This window comes from Hirundo rustica, chromosome 26 (assembly GCF_015227805.2).
Source record: "Hirundo rustica isolate bHirRus1 chromosome 26, bHirRus1.pri.v3, whole genome shotgun sequence".
Taxonomy (NCBI): Eukaryota; Metazoa; Chordata; class Aves; order Passeriformes; family Hirundinidae; genus Hirundo; species Hirundo rustica.
Genome location: NC_053475.1, coordinates 4,556,497 through 4,573,963, shown reverse-complemented (window position 1 = coordinate 4,573,963; position 17,467 = coordinate 4,556,497). Strand labels below are relative to the sequence as shown.

Here is a 17,467-nt window from a genome sequence, read left to right as displayed (position 1 = left end):
CCTGACTCCAGGCCCTGGATGGTGTCACCGAGCAGGAGCCTGAGCCCCGACAGCTGCTGCAACCTCCGGGCGTGTGCCGGGGTCAGGTCGGGCTGGGTCCGGCTGAAGCCCCTGACGGCTTTTCCCTGACCTGGCTGCTCTCAGTGCTCCCTGTCCACATCTCCCCTACGTTTCGGGGAAAGCTGTCACGACGCAGCCCTGAGCTGTGCAGGGGGACACAGTCGGTGGAGCTGCCCCGTGTCCCATCGTCCGTGAGCGCAGCTGCTCCCGGGCACAGCCCGGCCCCACCCGGGACAGCAGCGGCTGCCGAGCCCCGCGCGTTTCGCTGGCGGTGGGGCCGCTCCTGCTCCCAGCACACGGCGCCAGCCGCGATCCAGCTCTGCGGACCGGCCCTGCCTTCCGCCCGGGCTTTCGCTGCGATAATCTTCGCTCCAAACAGAGGGATGGCGGGATGATTGGCTCTGCAGCCCCTCACTGCCGAGCCGGTGCCAGGAAAACCTGCCTGGGTGTCCGCCTGTGAGCGCCGAGCCGCTATGGCCCTTGCTTGCCTTTGACGGGATGTCCCCTCCTCCCCCGTGGGCTCAGGCGCTTCCAGCTCTTCGGAGATGAGGGAGACGCCGCGGCCAGAGCCGAGCTGTGCCCTCCTCGGCGGAGCACAAGAAGCAGCAACGGAGGTTGAGACCACGGGAGGGAACAGTGCCTGGGTACGTGTCACCCCCGCGGGTCTGGGCTTTGGACAGCGTAGCGGCATCCCGAGCTCGGAGCTGCCGGGCTGGGAAAACCCCCGAGAGGCGAATCCCTCCAGGGCAGAGACGGCCGGGGCTGCGGGAGCACACAGAGTCCCTGGCCCTCGGCCGCCGCAGCGGCCTCTCCGTCCTCGGGTCCCGGGGTCGCTGCGGGGCTCGGCGGGGACGCCCCCTCTTCTGGACCCCAGCGCCGTGCGGGTCCCGCTGGAGGGGCGCTACGCTCGGACCCCCCCGCCTCAAGCGCGCCCGGGCAGGGACTCGCTGGAGTAAACAAGTGAGTAACGGGGCGGGGGCACAGTCCCGACACGGACCCAGCCGCGGGTGCCTCCGCCGGGGGGGCTTTGGGCGCCGGCACCGGGGGGGCTGCGCCCTAGGGACGGTGTCGGATGGTCGGGGCGCTGCCCGGGCCGGGGGCCATGGGGCCGGGGGGCGACCCCCTCCTGGAGGCACGTCCCGAGCAGGGAGGGAGCGGAGAGGGACGGGGCCGGTTCCGGTGGGCGCGGCGAGCCCGGCCCTTCCCCCGCCCCGCCGCGGAGCTGAGCCGAGCCGGGCTGAGCAGAGCCTAGCTGAGCAGAGCTGAGCAGGGCTGAGCCGGGCTGGGCTGAGCAGAGCTGAGCTGGGCTGGGTTGAGCAGAGCTGAGTGAGCCGGGCTGAGCAGAGCCGAGCAGAGCAGAGCCGGGCTCAGCCGGGCTGAGCAGAGCCGAGCAGAGCAGAGCTCAGCCGGGCTGGGCTGAGCAGAGCTGAGCAGAGCCGGGCTGAGCAGAGCCGAGCCGGGTGGGTCCCTCCGGCAGCGAGGTAGGGCTCGGATCTGCGCGGGGAGGGAGGCGTTGGAGGAGGGCAGAGGTACGGGGCAAGGGGGCTGTGAAGGACAAAGAGCCCAGAAGGCTGGGATGGACGGACAGAGGCTGGGATGGGCGGGCAGACCGCAGGGTTGGGATGAACGGAGAGGCTGTGCGAGGCTCTCGGGGCTGTGCGGACGGCCGGGGCTCCGGGGGCTCCCAAGGCTCTCGGGGCGCTCAGCCGCCGGGTTCGCGCACAGCCCCAAGGATCGGCTGCGTTTCGGGGAGGGGAAGCAGAGACCCCATAGAGGGGGACGGACACATGTTGTCCCTGCTCCCCCCACTGTCTGTCTGTCCCCGGGACCTGGGGTCACCAGGGGCTTCCCGTCGGAACCAGAATTTGCTTTCGGGTCTCTCCCGCCGGGACGGGTCCTCCCCGCCCCCGAGTGCCGCTGGCTCCTCCGGGAAGAGCCGGAGAAAGACTAGGAAAGGCTCAGGAAAGGGCCGGGAAAGGAAGGGTCTATTTTGAGCTGTCGCAGTGGGCGGCCCAGCAGCCTCGAAGCCCTCGAGATGTCACGACGCTGCGGGCGGGGGCAGGCGCGGGGCGGGGGCCCTGGTGCCCCACAGAGCTGCCGAGCCCCAGCTTCTGCACTCCAGGGCACCCGGGTTTGGTCCTCCAGCCACCGCCTGGCCGGCTCCGGGGCCCTGGAGATTGGAATGGGAATGGTGCCAGCTGTTTCCCAGTCAGCAGAGAGGTTGTGGACCTCTGCCCTGGGCCACAGCAGGGACAGGCGAGGACAGTTACCATGCCTGGCAGGAGCCATCCTGTGTGTCACTGCTTTCCAGGAATGTCCTCTGTCCTGGGTGTCCTAGGGATGTCCCTGCTCTAGGCCAGGCCAAGTTCCTCAGGAGCAGGTCTCTGTGGTGTTTGTAGGTCCAGGGAGGAACACTGATGCCCTGCTAAGTCCTCATCCCCACAGCCTTTCCTGTCCCAGCTGATGGCCTCGACCTGATCTGATACCCCAGAGCCCCATCCTGGAGGGAGGTGGCAGTGGGACCACATCCATCCCTGACAGTGACACAGTGTCCCGTGGGACCACCTGCACCAGGGGTGTCAGGCTGTGGAGACAGAAGGGATCATGCAGGGAAAGTCATCGTCCTGGAGAGGTCCAGCAAGCAGAAACTGGCCATGCAAGGGATAAATACAAACGCCCTGCAGCTTGTGCACAGCTGCCCTGTGTCTAATCACCACAACCAGTGGCAGACCCCTGGTCAAGGGTAGGCATGGGGCGTGGGGGGAGTCGCTGCTGTCTGGTTTGGGGGCCCCTTTGCAGGTGTGTGGTGCCTCTCCCCTTCCAGCCCCCACCCTGGCCTGATCTTGCCAGCCCTGTCCAGGCCCCACGCTCAGTCCTGCCTGGGGAAGCCTGGAGAAGCAACGGGCTGGGGAAGAAGCTGATAAGGAGCAGCCTCCCACACTCCCCATCTGCCTTTCCCTCACTCCCCACGGATGTGGCCAGGGCAGGAAGCAGTGCCCAGCAGAGGCAGGGCAGCCTTGGTGCATCTGCAGCAGGACACAAAACCGCGGGCTCAGGGGCTGCCAGGAGCCCCATTAGTGCCTCACAGCCTCCAACAGAACATTTCAGATCTAGCTCTTCTCCTCCCGGATTTTACCCCAGCACACCTCGCCAAACCCTTGCTCCCCATGGCATTTCCATTTTGCTGGGTCCAGAACCCCAAACCTGAGCGCAGAGTGTCAGCTGGGCTCAGGATTTCTCTTCTGCAGGACCTGCTGTCTCCACATGCATCCTCCTGCAATGGCTGCCCGTGATGGGGGGGAAATAGCAAGTGGGGACCCTGCACCCCTACATGAGCCCCATCCCGGAGGCACCACTGGTGTGTTCTGGTACAGCAGGGGTTCCCTCTCTCCCAGCCCTGCAGCTGCTAAGTGGCCCCTTGTAAATATTTGATTCCTTCTAAGTGCTGTGCCCAGCTGGGGCAGATCTGCACAGGGGGTTCCCAGCTGCTCAGCCCCTGAGCCCAACTCAGAGTCCTCCGAGCCCCCGGGGTCCCTGTCCAGGCCCAGTGGATGAGGGAACAGGTTGTGGCTGTGTCAGGGCAGGAGTTGAAGGGAGGACAGGGAGGGGATGCAGGTGATGGTGGATTTGGAGCTTCTGGGGCTGCTGCCTCCTTGCTTGGCCAAGGTACCACAGCAGGGAAGATCCCCCCACTGGATACTGTAGGGAGGGGTCACACCCTGAGCCAGCGAGCAGCCAAGAGCGTCCTGTGGCTGTGAGTAGCCAGGTAACAGGGACACTGAGGCAGCATCGCCCCATGAGCCCCAGTGAGCAGAGAGAGCCCCCTGGGACAAGGAGGACATGTTTGGGGACAGCACCCTGACAGTGTGGGCAGGTACAAGGGGCAGCTGGAGTGGAACTGGCACACCAGGCGCTCGTGTGGCATCACTGTGGGGCAGGGGTGACTTTGTCACGTCTCAGAGGACGTGGGAAAGGCTGGTCACTCCTCAGGGTCTTAGAATGTCACGCTGAGGCCTCAGCATGTGTCTGCAGGGCCAGCGCCTCTGGGGCTGACGCAGTCCCTCGGGGACCAGTGAGAACAAACAGCAGCAAGTTTTCACTCTGGGCTCATGGAAAAAGCTGGGCCCACCCTTGCAGTGATTCACCACCATGCTCTGCCAGCTCCCCGCACCAGGACAGGAGAGAGATGGGGACAAGCCACCACCACCATCGCTGGCCCCTTCCCCACTCCCCAGGGCTGCAGATCCCATGACACGGCCGGGGCGCTGCCACCCTGGGGGGTGCTGGCACCCTCACCCCACGCATTGCCGGGATCAGGCCCCAGAGGATGTTGCAATCAATGCCTGGCCCCATCCCAGCCCGGCCGGGCTGAGGGATCCGAGCGCGCCTCGGGTGTGCGCAGCTGCTCCCAGCCCTGTGACCGCCCCCACAGCAGGGGCTGGAGAGGGGTTGGCAGTGATCGGAGTTGGTGTGAGGTTAACTCGGGGACAGAAGACAGGTGGCAGTGCCACCCTGCACAAAGGAGGGGCGCCACGGAGGGCGCTTTGCAGGGGTGGCGTATTAGGGTAGGGCTGGGCATCCCACTGGGCGCTCTACTGGGGCCCCTGGGCTGAGGATCGTGTCAGTCAGGAGGGTGGGCTGGGGCAGGTGGGGTGGTGAGAACATCCACAGCCTGGAGAAATGGGTCCCAGGAGGAGAGGAGGGGTTTGGTCCCTGCAGGGGTCTTGTGTCCCCAGGTTGTCCAGTCCCCACTATTGCCACGTCTCTGTCCTGTCCCACATCATCCCATTTGCAGCCTGGGCTAATTTGCAATACAGGACCATGTAGGACCATGGAGTTGAAGAACCATGTGGGTCCCTTCCAACTCAGGATATCCCATGATTCTATGATTTCCAGTTTCTTCCCGGCCCAAGTGAGGCAGAGTGGCACTGACCAGACTGTCCACCACCACAGCCATCTCTGTCACACCCTGTCACAGCCACTGTCCTGGTGACAAAACACAGCTCCCACTGTGAGGGATGCTGAGAGGGCAGAGCAGGTCTGTCACCCACACTGGCTGGGGTTTGGCAATGGTTCCAGGGCTGCAGCACAGCCTCAAACCTGTACCTCAGGTTCCCCCAGCACTTTGAAGGAATGGAGAATCTTCCCCATGAGCCAGGGGTTTATGCTCAGGGATAGGCAGAGTGTGTCAGGATCATGCCCTGGTGCAGCCACTCTGTGCCTGCAATCCTTCAGAGTGTGTCCCTCACCGTGATGGAGGGTGATGGCCCAGGGATCTCTGGCTATGCTCCCCACCCCAGGGCAGTAGGGAGCCAGGCTGTCAATGAAGAATTTCCTGCAGCACCCGCTGTGCTGGGATTCAGCCTCATGGCTGCAGCTCCATGTGGCTCATGGCCGGGAACAGTTAATCCCAGCAGCTGCAGGGCTGCAGCCCTTGGCCTGGGGCTGGCACAAGCCGGGTCCTGCCCTGGTGTCCCCACCATGGTGTCGCCTTCCACAGCCCCTGCAGGACCCCATATCTGCAGGCTCAGGATGGATGATGGGTGGGCTTGGCCATGGGCAACAGCCTTAAATTTCCTCTGTTTCCCCTGCAGGGCAAGACAGGATTGGTGTCAGAAGCGGCGGGGGGGCTCCAGCCATGGAGCAGAGCCAGGACAGTGCCTGAGGCTGCTGGAAGGAGCAGGAGGGGGTGCAGGACATGGAGCCCCCCAACAGCAGCACGGCCAGGCAGGCGGACTCGTGCTTCGGGGTGTTCAATGCCAGCGACGGCCGTGCCAGTGCACGGAACAGCATCGCCTCGCCCTGGTTCTCCACGGCCTTTGGCCTCATCGGCCTCTGTTCCAACCTCTTTGCCCTCTGCGTCCTGGTCAGCTCCTCCCGCAAGCTCTCCAGCCAGGCCCGCTCCTCCTTCCTCATCTTCCTCTGTGGGCTGGTGGTCACAGACTTCATGGGACTGTTGGTGACGGCCTCGGTCATCATCCCCTACCACTTCACCAAGTTCTCCTGGGTCGAGGTGGACCCTGGCTGCCATCTCTGCAACTTCCTCGGCTTTTCCATGGTCTTCTTCGGGCAGTGCCCGCTGCTGCTGGGGGCCACCATGGCCGGGGAGAGGTTCCTGGGCATCAACCGTCCCTTCTCCCGCTCCACCAGCCTCTCCAAGCGCCGCGCCTGGGCCATCGTGGGGCTGGTGTGGGGCTTCTCCTGCTTGCTGGGACTGCTGCCGGTGCTCGGGCTGGGGCGGTACACGCTGCAGTTCCCCGGCTCCTGGTGCTTCCTCACCCTCCTGCCTGACACTGGTGATGTCGTCTTCTGCCTGCTCTTTGCACTGCTGGGCATCCTCTCCGTGCTGCTCTCCTTCGTCCTCAACACCATCAGCGTGGTCACGCTCTGCCGCGTCTACCACGACCGCGAGTCGGTGCAGCGGCGCCGAGACAGCGAGGTGGAGATGATGGTGCAGCTCGTGGGCATCATGATTATCGCCACCATCTGCTGGATGCCCCTCCTGGTGAGGCCCCTGTCCTGGTGTGCCCCATCACCACCCCTCCACGTCCCTCCTGAGTCTTCGTGTCCCCCCGTTCCTCCTTGTGGGGCCTCAGTCTTGGGGTGCTCCCCTCACCTCCCTCCATGTCCCTGCTGGGGCTTGGTGTCCCCCACCCTTCACAGCGAGGTCCCAGCTTTCATTGTGTCCCCTCCACGTCCCTGCTAGTGAGGTCCCAGGTCTGGAGGTGTTGCTTTGGTAAGACCTCCCCTGCTGGTGTCCCCCTGCCACCTCTCTGCACCCCAAGCTGGCCCCTGGTGACAGGCAGAGCAGGTGCTCCCCACGCCCCACCACCAGGACTCCTCCAAGGCGCTCAGTGCCTCGACCTTCAACACTTCCCCACCCTGGAGCATCTCATGGACCCTCCGCTGACACTTTGCCCCCTTCTCCCCGCAGATCTTCATTGTCCAGATGGCCCTGCAGCACCTGCCTGGCCAGGCCCAGGTGCTGCCCACGGACACGCAGGAGATGCTTCTGATCTACATCCGCATGGTCACTTGGAACCAGATCCTGGACCCCTGGGTGTACATCCTGTTCCGCCGGGCCGTGCTGCAGCGTGTGTACCCCCGGCTGCACCCCCGGCCCTCCATCGTCTCCCTCGCGCCCTCCCTGCCCCGCAAGCTCACGGCTGGCTCTGTCCTGCAGTAGCAGCCCCGGGGACGGGCACTGAGCGGGGGGACGTGGCCATCCCCCCATCCCACCCTGCAGTGGATCCTCATCACCTGATCCAGGGGTTTGCCCCCCACTGCCAGCTCGATACCCGAGGGGCTGTTGGGGGCACAGGGCCGCTTCCCCCTGCCCGTCCCCAATAAAGCACAGCTCGTGAAGCTCCTGGTGCCCGCTGGGGATAACCACCCTGGGGGAACCCAGGACAATCAGAGCAACAGCCCTTCTCCTCCAGTTTGTCCTTTAATGCGCCACAGCCGCTGCCAACCGCATTTGGGGGGTGTGGAAGGGGGGTCCTCAGTAAGGTGGGTGGGTTGGGTGCTTTCTGCCCCCTAAACCAAGGGACTGCTGCTCAGGAGTGTTCGGGGGCAGTGTGGGGACCCCCACCAACACCTCAGCCCCAGATGGGGTGGGGCTGAGTTGGGGACATGGGGAGGGGACGGAATGAGGGGCAACACCTGCCCCCCGCTATTCCTTATCCCCCTTGGGGTGGCAGACGGCTGCCCACACCTCGGCCACAAACTCCGGGGGGAAGGCGAACTCGCCCAGCACTGAGTCCAGCCCTTGGGCAAGCTGGGCCACGCTGGGGCTGTCCTTGGCCACCTCCACCATCGTCGAGGCTGTTGAGGAGAAGAGGGAGGTCGGGGCCAGTGTGAGGGGCTGGGACAGGAGCAGGGGCTGAGTCAGGATTTGGGACGGGAGCAGGGGAAGAGGCAGGAGCTGGGTCAGAGCAGGGGCTGGGCCTAGGGCAGGGTTGGGGTAGGGGTAAGGGTCAGGACAGGGCAGCTCCGGGACAGGGTCTAGGCTCTCTCCTCACCCAGCTCGCTGTCGCGGATGCCCATGTAACTCTCCAGCAGATCGTCCACCCGCCGGGCGGCTTCTTCCTCGGAGGGGCTGGGCTGGGGGCGAGGCGCCCGCGGGTGAGCGCCGGGCAGCACCGGGGGCACCCACGGGCGCGGGGATGCTTATCCCGACCCTGGCACAGTGCGAGCAGCCACAGGCTCGGCGTGGGGGGCTCGGGGTGGGCCTTACCCCCTCCTCCAGCACGGCCGGACCCTGTGTCCGCAGCCGCAGCGTTTCCTTCCCGCTGGCCACTCTTCCTTCTCCCGGGGATTTGCCTGTCCGTGTGCGCTGCCCGATCATGTCTGTGCCCCGGGGTGGGGGGATGAGGGCACAGGCAGGACCTGGCATCCCCAGCCCCTCGCTGCTCGCTGCCCGGCCATCCCCCAGTCCCCCCCGGGTTCAGGGGCGGCGTGTCAGGGACACCCAGGGGTGCAGGGTGGGGATGCCCGCGGTTGTGGGGCACTCGCAGATGCTCGGGACAACGCACACAGAGCAAGGGGGTGCCCGTGGGGGACACGAGCAGGCGTGGGGACCCCCGTGTGGGTGCCCCAGGGCTGTGGGGTACACGCACCCACAGCCGGGGTGCAGAGGGGTGCACACAGGGGGCAGCGAACCCCGGGAGGCACTCGGTCACCGGGGAGGGGCTGCAGGGCCACAGGGGGCTGGGGAAGATCCCAGGGTCCTCAGGGCAAGAGCAGGGCGCCTTCCCAACTCACCAAAGGCCTTTTTGGGCTGGACCAGGCGGAGGGTGAAGGGCTGAGCCCGCGGCAGCTCCCGCAGCATCCGGGCCACCTCGTAGTGCCGGCAGCCCACGATGGTGTGGTCATTGATGGCTTCGATGCTGTCCCCCACACTCACTGTCTGCAGCCGGTTGATGATGCTCCCCTCCTTGATCCTCTGGGGATCGCGGTGGGACAAGGACACAGCGGCCACACGGCACAATGGGACAGACAGACACATCCCCCATCCCGACCCACACGCAGCCCCTCAGCGGCCCCGCGCCCTTCGGTAGCCAGGTCAGGCAGGGAAGCCTTCCCAAACCTCCCCACGGCAGGGGAGACCCCCAGGGTCAGGGTGCACCCAGGGAAGGGCTGATGTGGGGGCTCAGGGAGCAGCAGGGTCCCCGGGGGTTCACCTTGATGAAGGCGTAGCCAGCCCCATTGTCTGTGATGGTGAGGCCGAGCGCGTCCTCCGTCTTGGTCACCTCCACCTCCTTGGTCTCACCGCGGACGTGGGCGAAGATGAAATCCTCCAGGCCAATCTGCCCCCCCAGCAGCTTCTGCATGTCCACTTTGTGCGTGTTGAGCGTGCAGAAGAGGATCTGCCCCGGGGAACCCCGTCAGGAGGGACTGGGGATGCCCCAGTAGGGCAGGAGGTGTCAGGGGAGCCACGGCCAGTTCAGGGGGATTCGGTTTGATCTGGACACTGCTGGAACAGAGGGGCTCAGGGACCCCCAGCCTGCCTGGGGACCCTGCACTGCCCCATCCCCGTGCACCTTTCCACAGCTCCAGACAGCTGGAATTAGCCACGAAACTGGAAGCGACAGCTCCCTGCCCACGTACAGGGGGGAAACTGAGGCCCAGAGCCCCCCAGCCCTCCCCAGAGGAGCTGATAACAACCCTGAGGCCCTAACACCGTTCCAGAAAATTTTGGGGAGTACATTTGCAAGCATCTGGGGGCGTGTGTGAGCACAGACAGTGCCACAGGGTGGGTTTCCCTGCTGGGGCACGAAGACCCCTCCCCAGGCCGCAGCCCCTCACCTCAGTGGGCGAGATGTCGAAGACCTCGGCGATTTTGGCGTAGAGCTCCTTGACGTTGGTGAAGCCCTCGATGCGCCCCGTGGGGCTGCCGTGGGCCAGCTGCGTGTGGAACACCAGCCTGGGGCGGGTGCGGGGAGCGCGGGGGGCTGCGGGCGGCTCGGGGGTCCCCGGCTCCTGCCCCACGCCGTTCTCCATGGGGCCGCCCTCGGGGGGCTGCCGGCCGTGCCTGCCCGCCCGCTGCATCCCTGCGCCGCTGCTGAATTATGGATGGGGCTGGCTCCCCGCCGGCCGTAAGGTGATGCCCGAGCCCGGAAACCCGAGCCCGTGGCGCAGGTCACCCGCGGGGATCGGGTGAGCTCTGCCACGTAGGAAGAGACCCTGCCGGGCCGGAGGTGGGAGAGCAGCCGGCACCGTCCCACCCTCCCCAGCTGAGGCTGGGTGCTGCAGCGCTGGGCTCGGGGCTGTCACCCGCAGACCCACCCCAACCACCCCAGGATCGGCTCCAGAGCTCCCGCTGAGCACAGACACACGGGGACCAGAGTGGTTTTCTCCCACATTTATTTGCTCCCATCTCCATCCCCAGCCCAGCGGCACCAGGAGACGGCAAAGGGCAGATGCACAGCGCAGGCCCGGCAAGCGAGGGAGGGGTGGGAACACCCCGGTCCCGGTCCGAGCCAGGGCCAGGCCCATGTAGTGCTAAGTAAGAAAATAAGACACTCTCTAATTACACAGTCTGAGATTAATGACAGGCAGCCCCGGGGACACCAGCCCCGACCCCGGTTGCCAGCACAGTGGTCCCACAAGAGCAGGGTGGCTCAGGCAAAAGGGGCAGGAGGCAAAAGCCGGCGCAGCACACCCAGGGTCCCTGCGAGCAGGAGGGAGTCGGTCACAGCTCCTCCGCTACAGGGGACCCCACCCCAGGACAAGGTGGGGCCCGGGTCCCCTCTTCCAGGGGTCCCCACCATGGGAGGGGGTCAGTCCCAGCTCTCCCCTGCCCCCTGCCCCAGGAGGAGGTCAGTTCCAGCTCCCCTCTAGCCTGAAGAGTTTTATTGCTTTAAGGAGCTTGCTGCCTGGTCCCAGCTATGGAGGGGAAGGAGGGAAGCCAAGCAGGGTGACAGGGGCAGGGGCTGAAGGCACCCATTCAATAAAAGCTGAGGCAGGCGGTGGGAAGGAGCTGCCCTCGTGCCCTTGCTGGGATGGCACCAAGGGGGTCCCGGTCACCCCCTCGTGCCCCCCAGCCCCAGTTACCCTAAAGGGGTGTGTTCACTCCAGGCTCAACCCCACCAGTGCCCCCCCTGCCCCAGCCAGGCTTCAGGGAAACCCTGGTTGGCGAGGCAGGGCTGGGGGGCGCAGGGGAGAGCCAGGGGTGCTCACACCAATGCTGATCCTCTCCCAGCGCCGCCCCAGCTGGGCTCTCAGCCCTGGCACCGCTTGGCCCCTGAAGCTCAAGGTCCCTGGAGCTGGTGCAGCGGTCGTTGGCCGGTCCAGGCTGGGGGGTCCCGGCTGCAGGAAGGTGCAAGGGGCAGGGGGAGCAGCCAGAGACTGTCCCTTGAGTGAGCTCCAAGGGACAGGCCCAGGGTCCAGCCAGGCCCGGGATCTGGAAGGACTGGTCCTCTCACAAGTGTTCACTGAGGAGGGAGAAAAGCACAACTGAGTCACAGAAACCCACAAAGGTTTGGATTGGAAGGGGTCCTCAAGTTCATCCAGCTCCTCCCCGTGCCATGGGCAGGGACAGCTTCCACTGTCCCAGGCTGCTCCAAGCCCCATCCAGTCTGGCCTTTCATACATCCAGCGATCCAGGGGCAGCCACAGCTGCTCTGGGCACCCTGTGCCAGGGCCTCAACACCCTCACAGCCAACAATTCCTGCCCAATCTCCCATCCAGCCCTGCCCTCTGGCACTGGGAGCCATTCCCTGTGTCCTGTCCCTCCAGCCCTTGTCCCCAGTCCCTCTGCAGCTCTCCTGGAGCCCCTTCAGGCCCTGCCAGGGGCTCGGAGCTCTCCCTGGAGCCTTCTCCTCTCCAGGTGAGCAACCCCAGCTCTGCCAGCCTGTCCCCAGAGCAGAGGGGCTCCAGCCCTTGCAGCAGCTCCATGGCCTTCCCTGGACTTGCTCCAGCAGATCAGCATCTTTGGACATGGGGACCTCCTGACTTCAGGGACTGGGCTTCCCTCGCCCACACCTCTCTGTCCACATCTTCCCTGCCCAGCTCCCATCACCATCAGCTCCAGCTCAACCCTGCAGCCCCATGGGGACACCTGTGCCACGGTCCCAGCCCTGCACTCACCTGGCAATCCGGGACAGGATCTCCTTGACACGCAGCACCAGCGGCTCGTGCTGCAGGGGGTTGCTCTCGATGGCACTGTGCAGTTTGGCCATGTAGAAGTCCAGGGTGCTCAGCGTGGGGGTCTCCCCAGTCCCTGTGATGTGACAGCCCAGTGAGCAGGGCCAGCAGGTCCCCACCCAGCCCTGCCCGTGCGCTGGGGACTGCAGAAGGGACCCCAGCACCAGATGCCACCTCCTGCAGTGGCACAAGCCCAGGAACACATGGATTTGGGTCAATCTGGGGTGCAGCTGTGAGTGTGGCTCCAAAGAAGGAGGGATCCCAGCCTGCCCTGTCCCAGGACACAGGACACATCCCTGGGCTTCCTGGAAAGCTCCCCAAGTGCTGCAGGATCCCATCCCAGCAGCAGATGGGCACTCACCACCACCCCACTGCCCCAGAGTGCTCCCCAGCATGGGATGGGGCGACCCCCCAGTGCCTCTCTGCCCAGGCTGGAGCTCCAGGGCCCATGGCTGCCCCCAACTCACCGGGGATGGGCAGCGAGGCGAAGCTGGCGGTGAGGGCCTGCCGCACGGACTGGAGCTGCTGCTGCAGGGCCAGGGTCTGCCGCTCCTCCTGCGCCAGCTCCTGCTCCAGCTTCTCCTTGGCACAGTTCATGCTCTCCGTGTGCTTCTGCAGGATGGCATTCTGCTCCTCGAACTCCGTGTTCATCTTGCGCAGGCGCCGCAGCTCGGCCTCCCGGGCTGCCGGGACAGCACCGTGTCCGTGGGGACAGACCCTGGCCCCCCCATTCCAAACCCAAACCCCGACCCACACACGGCTCTCCCAAGCAGCTCTGTGTCACCAACACCCAGGCTCCAGCCAGGAGCGGGTCCCTCCATGCAGGACCTTCCACAGCCCCTACCCTTGTTTTGGTCCAAGAATTCCTCAGTGAAGATGGGCACGTCAAAGGTGGAGAAGGTGTCGCTGCACTCGCCAGCCTGAGGGACAAGAGGGAGGGGTTGGGCAGGGCTGAGCCCACCAGAGGGGACCCCAGCACCTTGGGGCCAGGCTGAGGAGGGCACTAGGACAGCGTGAGGGCTGGCCCTGGCCGGCAAACAGGGAGGGAGGACAGCTATGCTCTGCTTCCCACCCCTCCAGGAACCTGGGACTCACAGCCCCAGAGTTCCCTCTGCTCACCCACACCTGCCCAGCAGTGGGATGTGCCTCAGTTTCCCCACACACCTGACAGGGCCGTACCTTGTGCGGGTGCCCGTTGAGTAGGGTGTTCACAGCCACCGTGCCCACGTCCTCTGCAGGGGAGGAAGGAGGTCACCCCAGGGGCCAGCCTCATAGCCCCCAAAGGCTCTGGCAGCCCCTGGCTGGATCCTGGCAGCCCCTGGCTGGATCCTGGCAGCCACTGCTCCCACAGCTCACCTTTTTTGATCTTCTTCTCCTGGATCTTCTCTGTGCACATTTTGTAGGCCTCTGACTGCTGGTACTCCCGCAACTCCTTCATGTACTGCTGCTTCTCCCGCTCCGCCTCGTCCAGGTACCGCTGTGGTGGGTCACAGAGGGGCCTCAGCCTGACCCAACCCAGGCTCCTGGGAGCTGCTGATCCTTCCCTGCCCAGCTCCCACTCCCCAGCACCGGGCTCAGCACCTTTCCTGAAGTAAGCTCAGGGATCTGGGGAGCAGGCTCTGGAGCTGCCCAGCCTGGGGGGGTCTCCCCTGGGGGGCAGTACCTGCTTCTCCGAGAGCTGCAGTTTGCTCCACTCTGCTCCCAACATCTTCGTGATCTCCGGGAAGGGCAGGTCGGGATGCTGCGTGCGGATCTGCTCGCGCCGCTCATTCAGGAAGCGCACGTAGCCCGTCACAGGGGCTTTGGGGCCGTTGGGAAGGATCTTCTTCCTCTTCTTACCCTTGGGCCAGCCCCTCTTCTTCACTGGCTGGCAGCCACGGGGAAGGGACAGCCCGTCAGGGATCAGAGCCGTTGCATCAGCGGGACACGGGAGCAGCCCCCAGGCCCACCCAGCCCTCAAGGAAAAGCCTCAGCCCTTCCTCGGCCCATGGCCACAGCCACAGACTCACGTGGGGGCCGGGCACCTTGGGCCCCACTCTCAGGTACTATGTGAGAAGGGACACGGGCTCTGGGACTCACCTCCTCCTCCGGCTTCTCGCCGCCCACCCGCGCCGACTCCCCCTTCTCCTGTTTGATGGCCACCAGGAAGTTGCCATGCTGAGCCTTGCCCGTGGCGTGTCTGCAGCCAGAGAGCACCATCAGAGAGGGCTGGGACACCATGGGGACCACAGTGACACATCCCCCAGCAGTATGACCACACGCTCACCCGATTCCCCCAATCCCCTGGCTCAAACAGCCCCAAACCCGGCACTGGCCATGGAGACCTCGCTCCCGTGAGGGGAGGCTACAGCAGAGCGATGGCACTGAAGCAGAGCCCAGCACCGGGTGAGCAGGGCAGCCCTGCACACTAAAGCTGCCTTGAGACTCGTCAGGGACATTTGGATGAGGGTTGGCTCTTGGGGTCAGACAACACTGACGGTCACTGCCGGTCACCTGAGCTGGGGACACACCTTGGTTGGGAGTCCCAGGGGACTCTGCAAGGGAGGAGGAGCCACAGGGGCTTGGATCCAGGCACCAGGGGCACCACCTGGAAGCATCACCCACACCCAAGGAACCCTGGAGGCAGAGGGTGAGGGCAGGGCACTGGCTTGACCTGCTCCAGCCACAACCACCCCGGCAGGTTTGTGCTGTGATACCTCCCCGACACCTCGAGCGGCTGCACCACCCGGCCCAGCCCCACTCCCCAGGCACTGCCACAGCTTTACAGAGCAGCAGCCGCTTCGGGCAGAGCCTCCCCGCCCCACTGAGCACCCACAGGTCCCACACTGGGGATGCAGAGCCTCCATGTCCCACCACAGCATCACACTGCAGCTCCCAAAGCCTCCCTGGCACCTCCTCCAGCTGGCTTCATCCCCCAGCCCTGTTCTGCTGGAAATGTCCTCACCACATCGGGGGAACCACAAAGGACTCCTGAGTATCACCAAATGATGCCTGCTTGGGTTCCAACCAGGTCCCCAGACTTGGGAACCAGCCCAGGGCCAAAAGCAGCCCTGGCAGAGACATGTGCCAAAAGCCACAGCGATCCCAACCTGCTCCGGATGCACCTTGGAATTTCCTTGTGTTTGCCACATCATGTACCTGGAGCAAACCCCAATCCCTGCAGGGACCCCAAGCTATTGCCATCCATTTATCACCCAGACAAGCCATCCTTGCAGCTCATTTAGTGAGTCCCCAGCACAGAGCCTGCCACTGCACCGACCCTCGAAGACAAAGTGGGACAAGTCCCTGCACCAGGATCGGAGGCCAATCAGTGCCCTACACCGCCACACTCACAAAAAATCCTACAAGAAGGTGTGAGACCACCTCTTCTTCCAGCTCCAGGGGGAAAAGAACCCCCCGAGGCTGCGCAGGGTCATGGCCAGCCTTTGTCTTTACCAGCTCCAAGAGCAATGTTGCCAGTGATGTCTGTTCATCATGTTCACCAGGAACACCAACACCCTCCAGCACCAGATGGGACACCCTCCCCCCCCTTGTGACTTGAATTCCTTGAATGCCTTAGGATGGTTTAAAAAGTAAAGTTATCTCAGGCAAGATTTCTCCTCAGCCAGTTCACTCTGACATCCACCTCCCTCCGCCTCTGAGTTGCTTCCCCATCCGCCAGCCTCTGTGCCAGGAGGGCCAAGGTCAGCTCAGGACAGCATGAATCTCATGGGAATTCAGCCTTTGCTGGTTCTGATCTCCCAAGATGCTTAGAATCACAGAATCTTGACATATCCAGAGCTGGAAGGGACCCACAAGGATCACTGATCCAGCCCCTGTCCCTGAACAGACACCCCAACAATCCCACCCTGGAGCTCTGGCAGCCTCGGGGCTGGGACCATTCCCTGGGGAGCCTGGGCAGTGCCCAGCACCCTCGGGGGGAAGAACCTTTCCCTGAGCTCCATCCCAAGGCCTGGCACAGCTCCAGCCCTTGCTGGGCTCCTGTCCCTGTCCCAGAGCAGAGCTCAGCCCCTGCCCCTCCGCCTCCCCTCGGGAGGAGCTGCAGCCCCCGAGGAGCCTCCCCTCAGTCTCCTCCGCTCCAGCTGAACGAGCCAAGCGCCCTCAGCCCCATCTCAGACCCTTCCCCAGCTCCGTGTCCCTCCTTTGGACGCTTTCCAACAGCTTTGGATCCTTCTGATCTTGGGGTGCCCAAAGTGCCCCCAGCACTGGAGGTGAGGCTGCCCCAGCACAGAGCAGAGCAGGACAATCCCTCCCCAGCACACACAGACCACCCGAAAGGCTTGGAAGGGTCTGAGTTTGTGCTGCTCTTTCACCAGGGGCACTGGCACAGCGCAGGGTGGCTGGAGGAGGTGGTGGCACTTACAGCAGGGCAGCGGGCTTGGTGCTGTGGGCCATGAGCGGGGTCTCGGTGAGCGCCCTGCGGACAGAGCAGAGCCGGCATTGGCATCAGGCCGCTGGTGCCCACCGGGGTCTCCCTACCGAACCCCGCCTCGGAGGTGTCTCCCTCCTGGGGAAATCACAGGACGCCTCCCCGAATAGCATCTCCTCCCCAACCAGCCTCCTACCGGCCCCTCCACCGCCCCAAGCCCCCAGGATCCCGGTTCCAGCCTCCCAGCCCGCTCCCACTGATCCCACCCCCCCTTTCTGGGAGTGCCATCTCAGCCCCCACGGGCTCATCCCCCTGGCCCCCTCCCACTCGCGACCCCCAGCGTCCCCTGAGCCCTCCCCTGCAGAAACCCTCCCGCCCCGAGACCCATCGCAGCCCCACGGGTTCATCCGCAGAACACTCCGCGCCCCCTCGCAACCGCAGCGCCCCCCTGGCACCCCCTCACCGGCCCTCCCCGTCTCGCCCCCCCTCTCGGGGTCCCATCGCGGGCCCCAGCAAGCTCTCCCTCGGAACCCGCCCTCTACCCGCGATTCCCGGCCCCCCAGGACCGCGGGCCCCCCCAGGATCCCCCATAGGACCCCCATGGAATCCCCCGGCCGGACCCGCCGCCGCTGCTGCCGCTCACCTGACCACGCCCCTCTATTATTATGCAAATAAGGCTCCCGCCGCACCGCCCCTGATTGGCCGCTCCGTGCCGACTCGATGAGCGCAGCCCCACGCGGATTGGCTGGAGGCGATGACGTCGATGGAAGCGGCGGAAGGAGGGGCGGAGCTGGCGGGAGCGGCGCGCGCGCGCGGCTGGGACCCGACCAATCAGCAGCCAGCGTGGGGACGAGGAAGTGTTGTGGAGAGGGCAGCGCCTTAAAGGGGCAA

At 65.1% G+C, this 17,467-nt stretch overlaps 3 protein-coding genes across 5 annotated transcripts; 1 reads left to right on the top strand and 2 right to left on the bottom strand.

Annotated features, from left to right (window-relative positions):
• The first annotated feature begins 427 nt into the window (after positions 1-427).
• TBXA2R (thromboxane A2 receptor) lies at positions 428-7,428 on the top strand. Of its 2 annotated transcripts, none has more exons than XM_040086936.1 (3): positions 428-704; positions 5,655-6,565; positions 6,995-7,428. In XM_040086936.1, the coding sequence occupies exons 2-3, from the start codon at positions 5,759-5,761 to the stop codon at positions 7,244-7,246; spliced, it is 1,059 nt and encodes a 352-aa protein (XP_039942870.1). In that variant the 5' UTR covers positions 428-704; positions 5,655-5,758; the 3' UTR covers positions 7,247-7,428. The 2 variants fall into 2 exon arrangements, with proteins under 2 accessions (XP_039942870.1, XP_039942869.1); XM_040086935.2 differs by lacking the exon at positions 428-704 and adding an exon at positions 1,293-1,541.
• Positions 7,429-7,732: 304 nt separating this feature from the next.
• Positions 7,733-10,110, bottom strand: GIPC3 (GIPC PDZ domain containing family member 3). Its single transcript, XM_040086944.2, has 6 exons — positions 9,868-10,110; positions 9,243-9,428; positions 8,824-9,004; positions 8,297-8,409; positions 8,082-8,163; positions 7,733-7,884 (listed from the first exon to the last, which is right to left on the bottom strand). The coding sequence occupies exons 1-6, from the start codon at positions 10,108-10,110 to the stop codon at positions 7,733-7,735; spliced, it is 957 nt and encodes a 318-aa protein (XP_039942878.1).
• A 298-nt stretch (positions 10,111-10,408) lies between these two features.
• On the bottom strand, positions 10,409-17,346 carry HMG20B (high mobility group 20B). Of its 2 annotated transcripts, none has more exons than XM_040086940.2 (10): positions 17,220-17,346; positions 16,571-16,624; positions 14,287-14,386; positions 13,871-14,074; positions 13,564-13,684; positions 13,387-13,439; positions 13,052-13,127; positions 12,675-12,890; positions 12,151-12,283; positions 10,409-11,495 (listed from the first exon to the last, which is right to left on the bottom strand). In XM_040086940.2, exons 2-10 carry the CDS (start codon positions 16,600-16,602, stop codon positions 11,483-11,485), a joined length of 948 nt encoding a protein of 315 aa, XP_039942874.1. In that variant the 5' UTR covers positions 16,603-16,624; positions 17,220-17,346; the 3' UTR covers positions 10,409-11,482. The 2 variants fall into 2 exon arrangements, with proteins under 2 accessions (XP_039942874.1, XP_039942873.1); XM_040086939.1 differs by lacking the exon at positions 17,220-17,346 and adding an exon at positions 17,197-17,214.
• Positions 17,347-17,467: the final 121 nt, after the last annotated feature.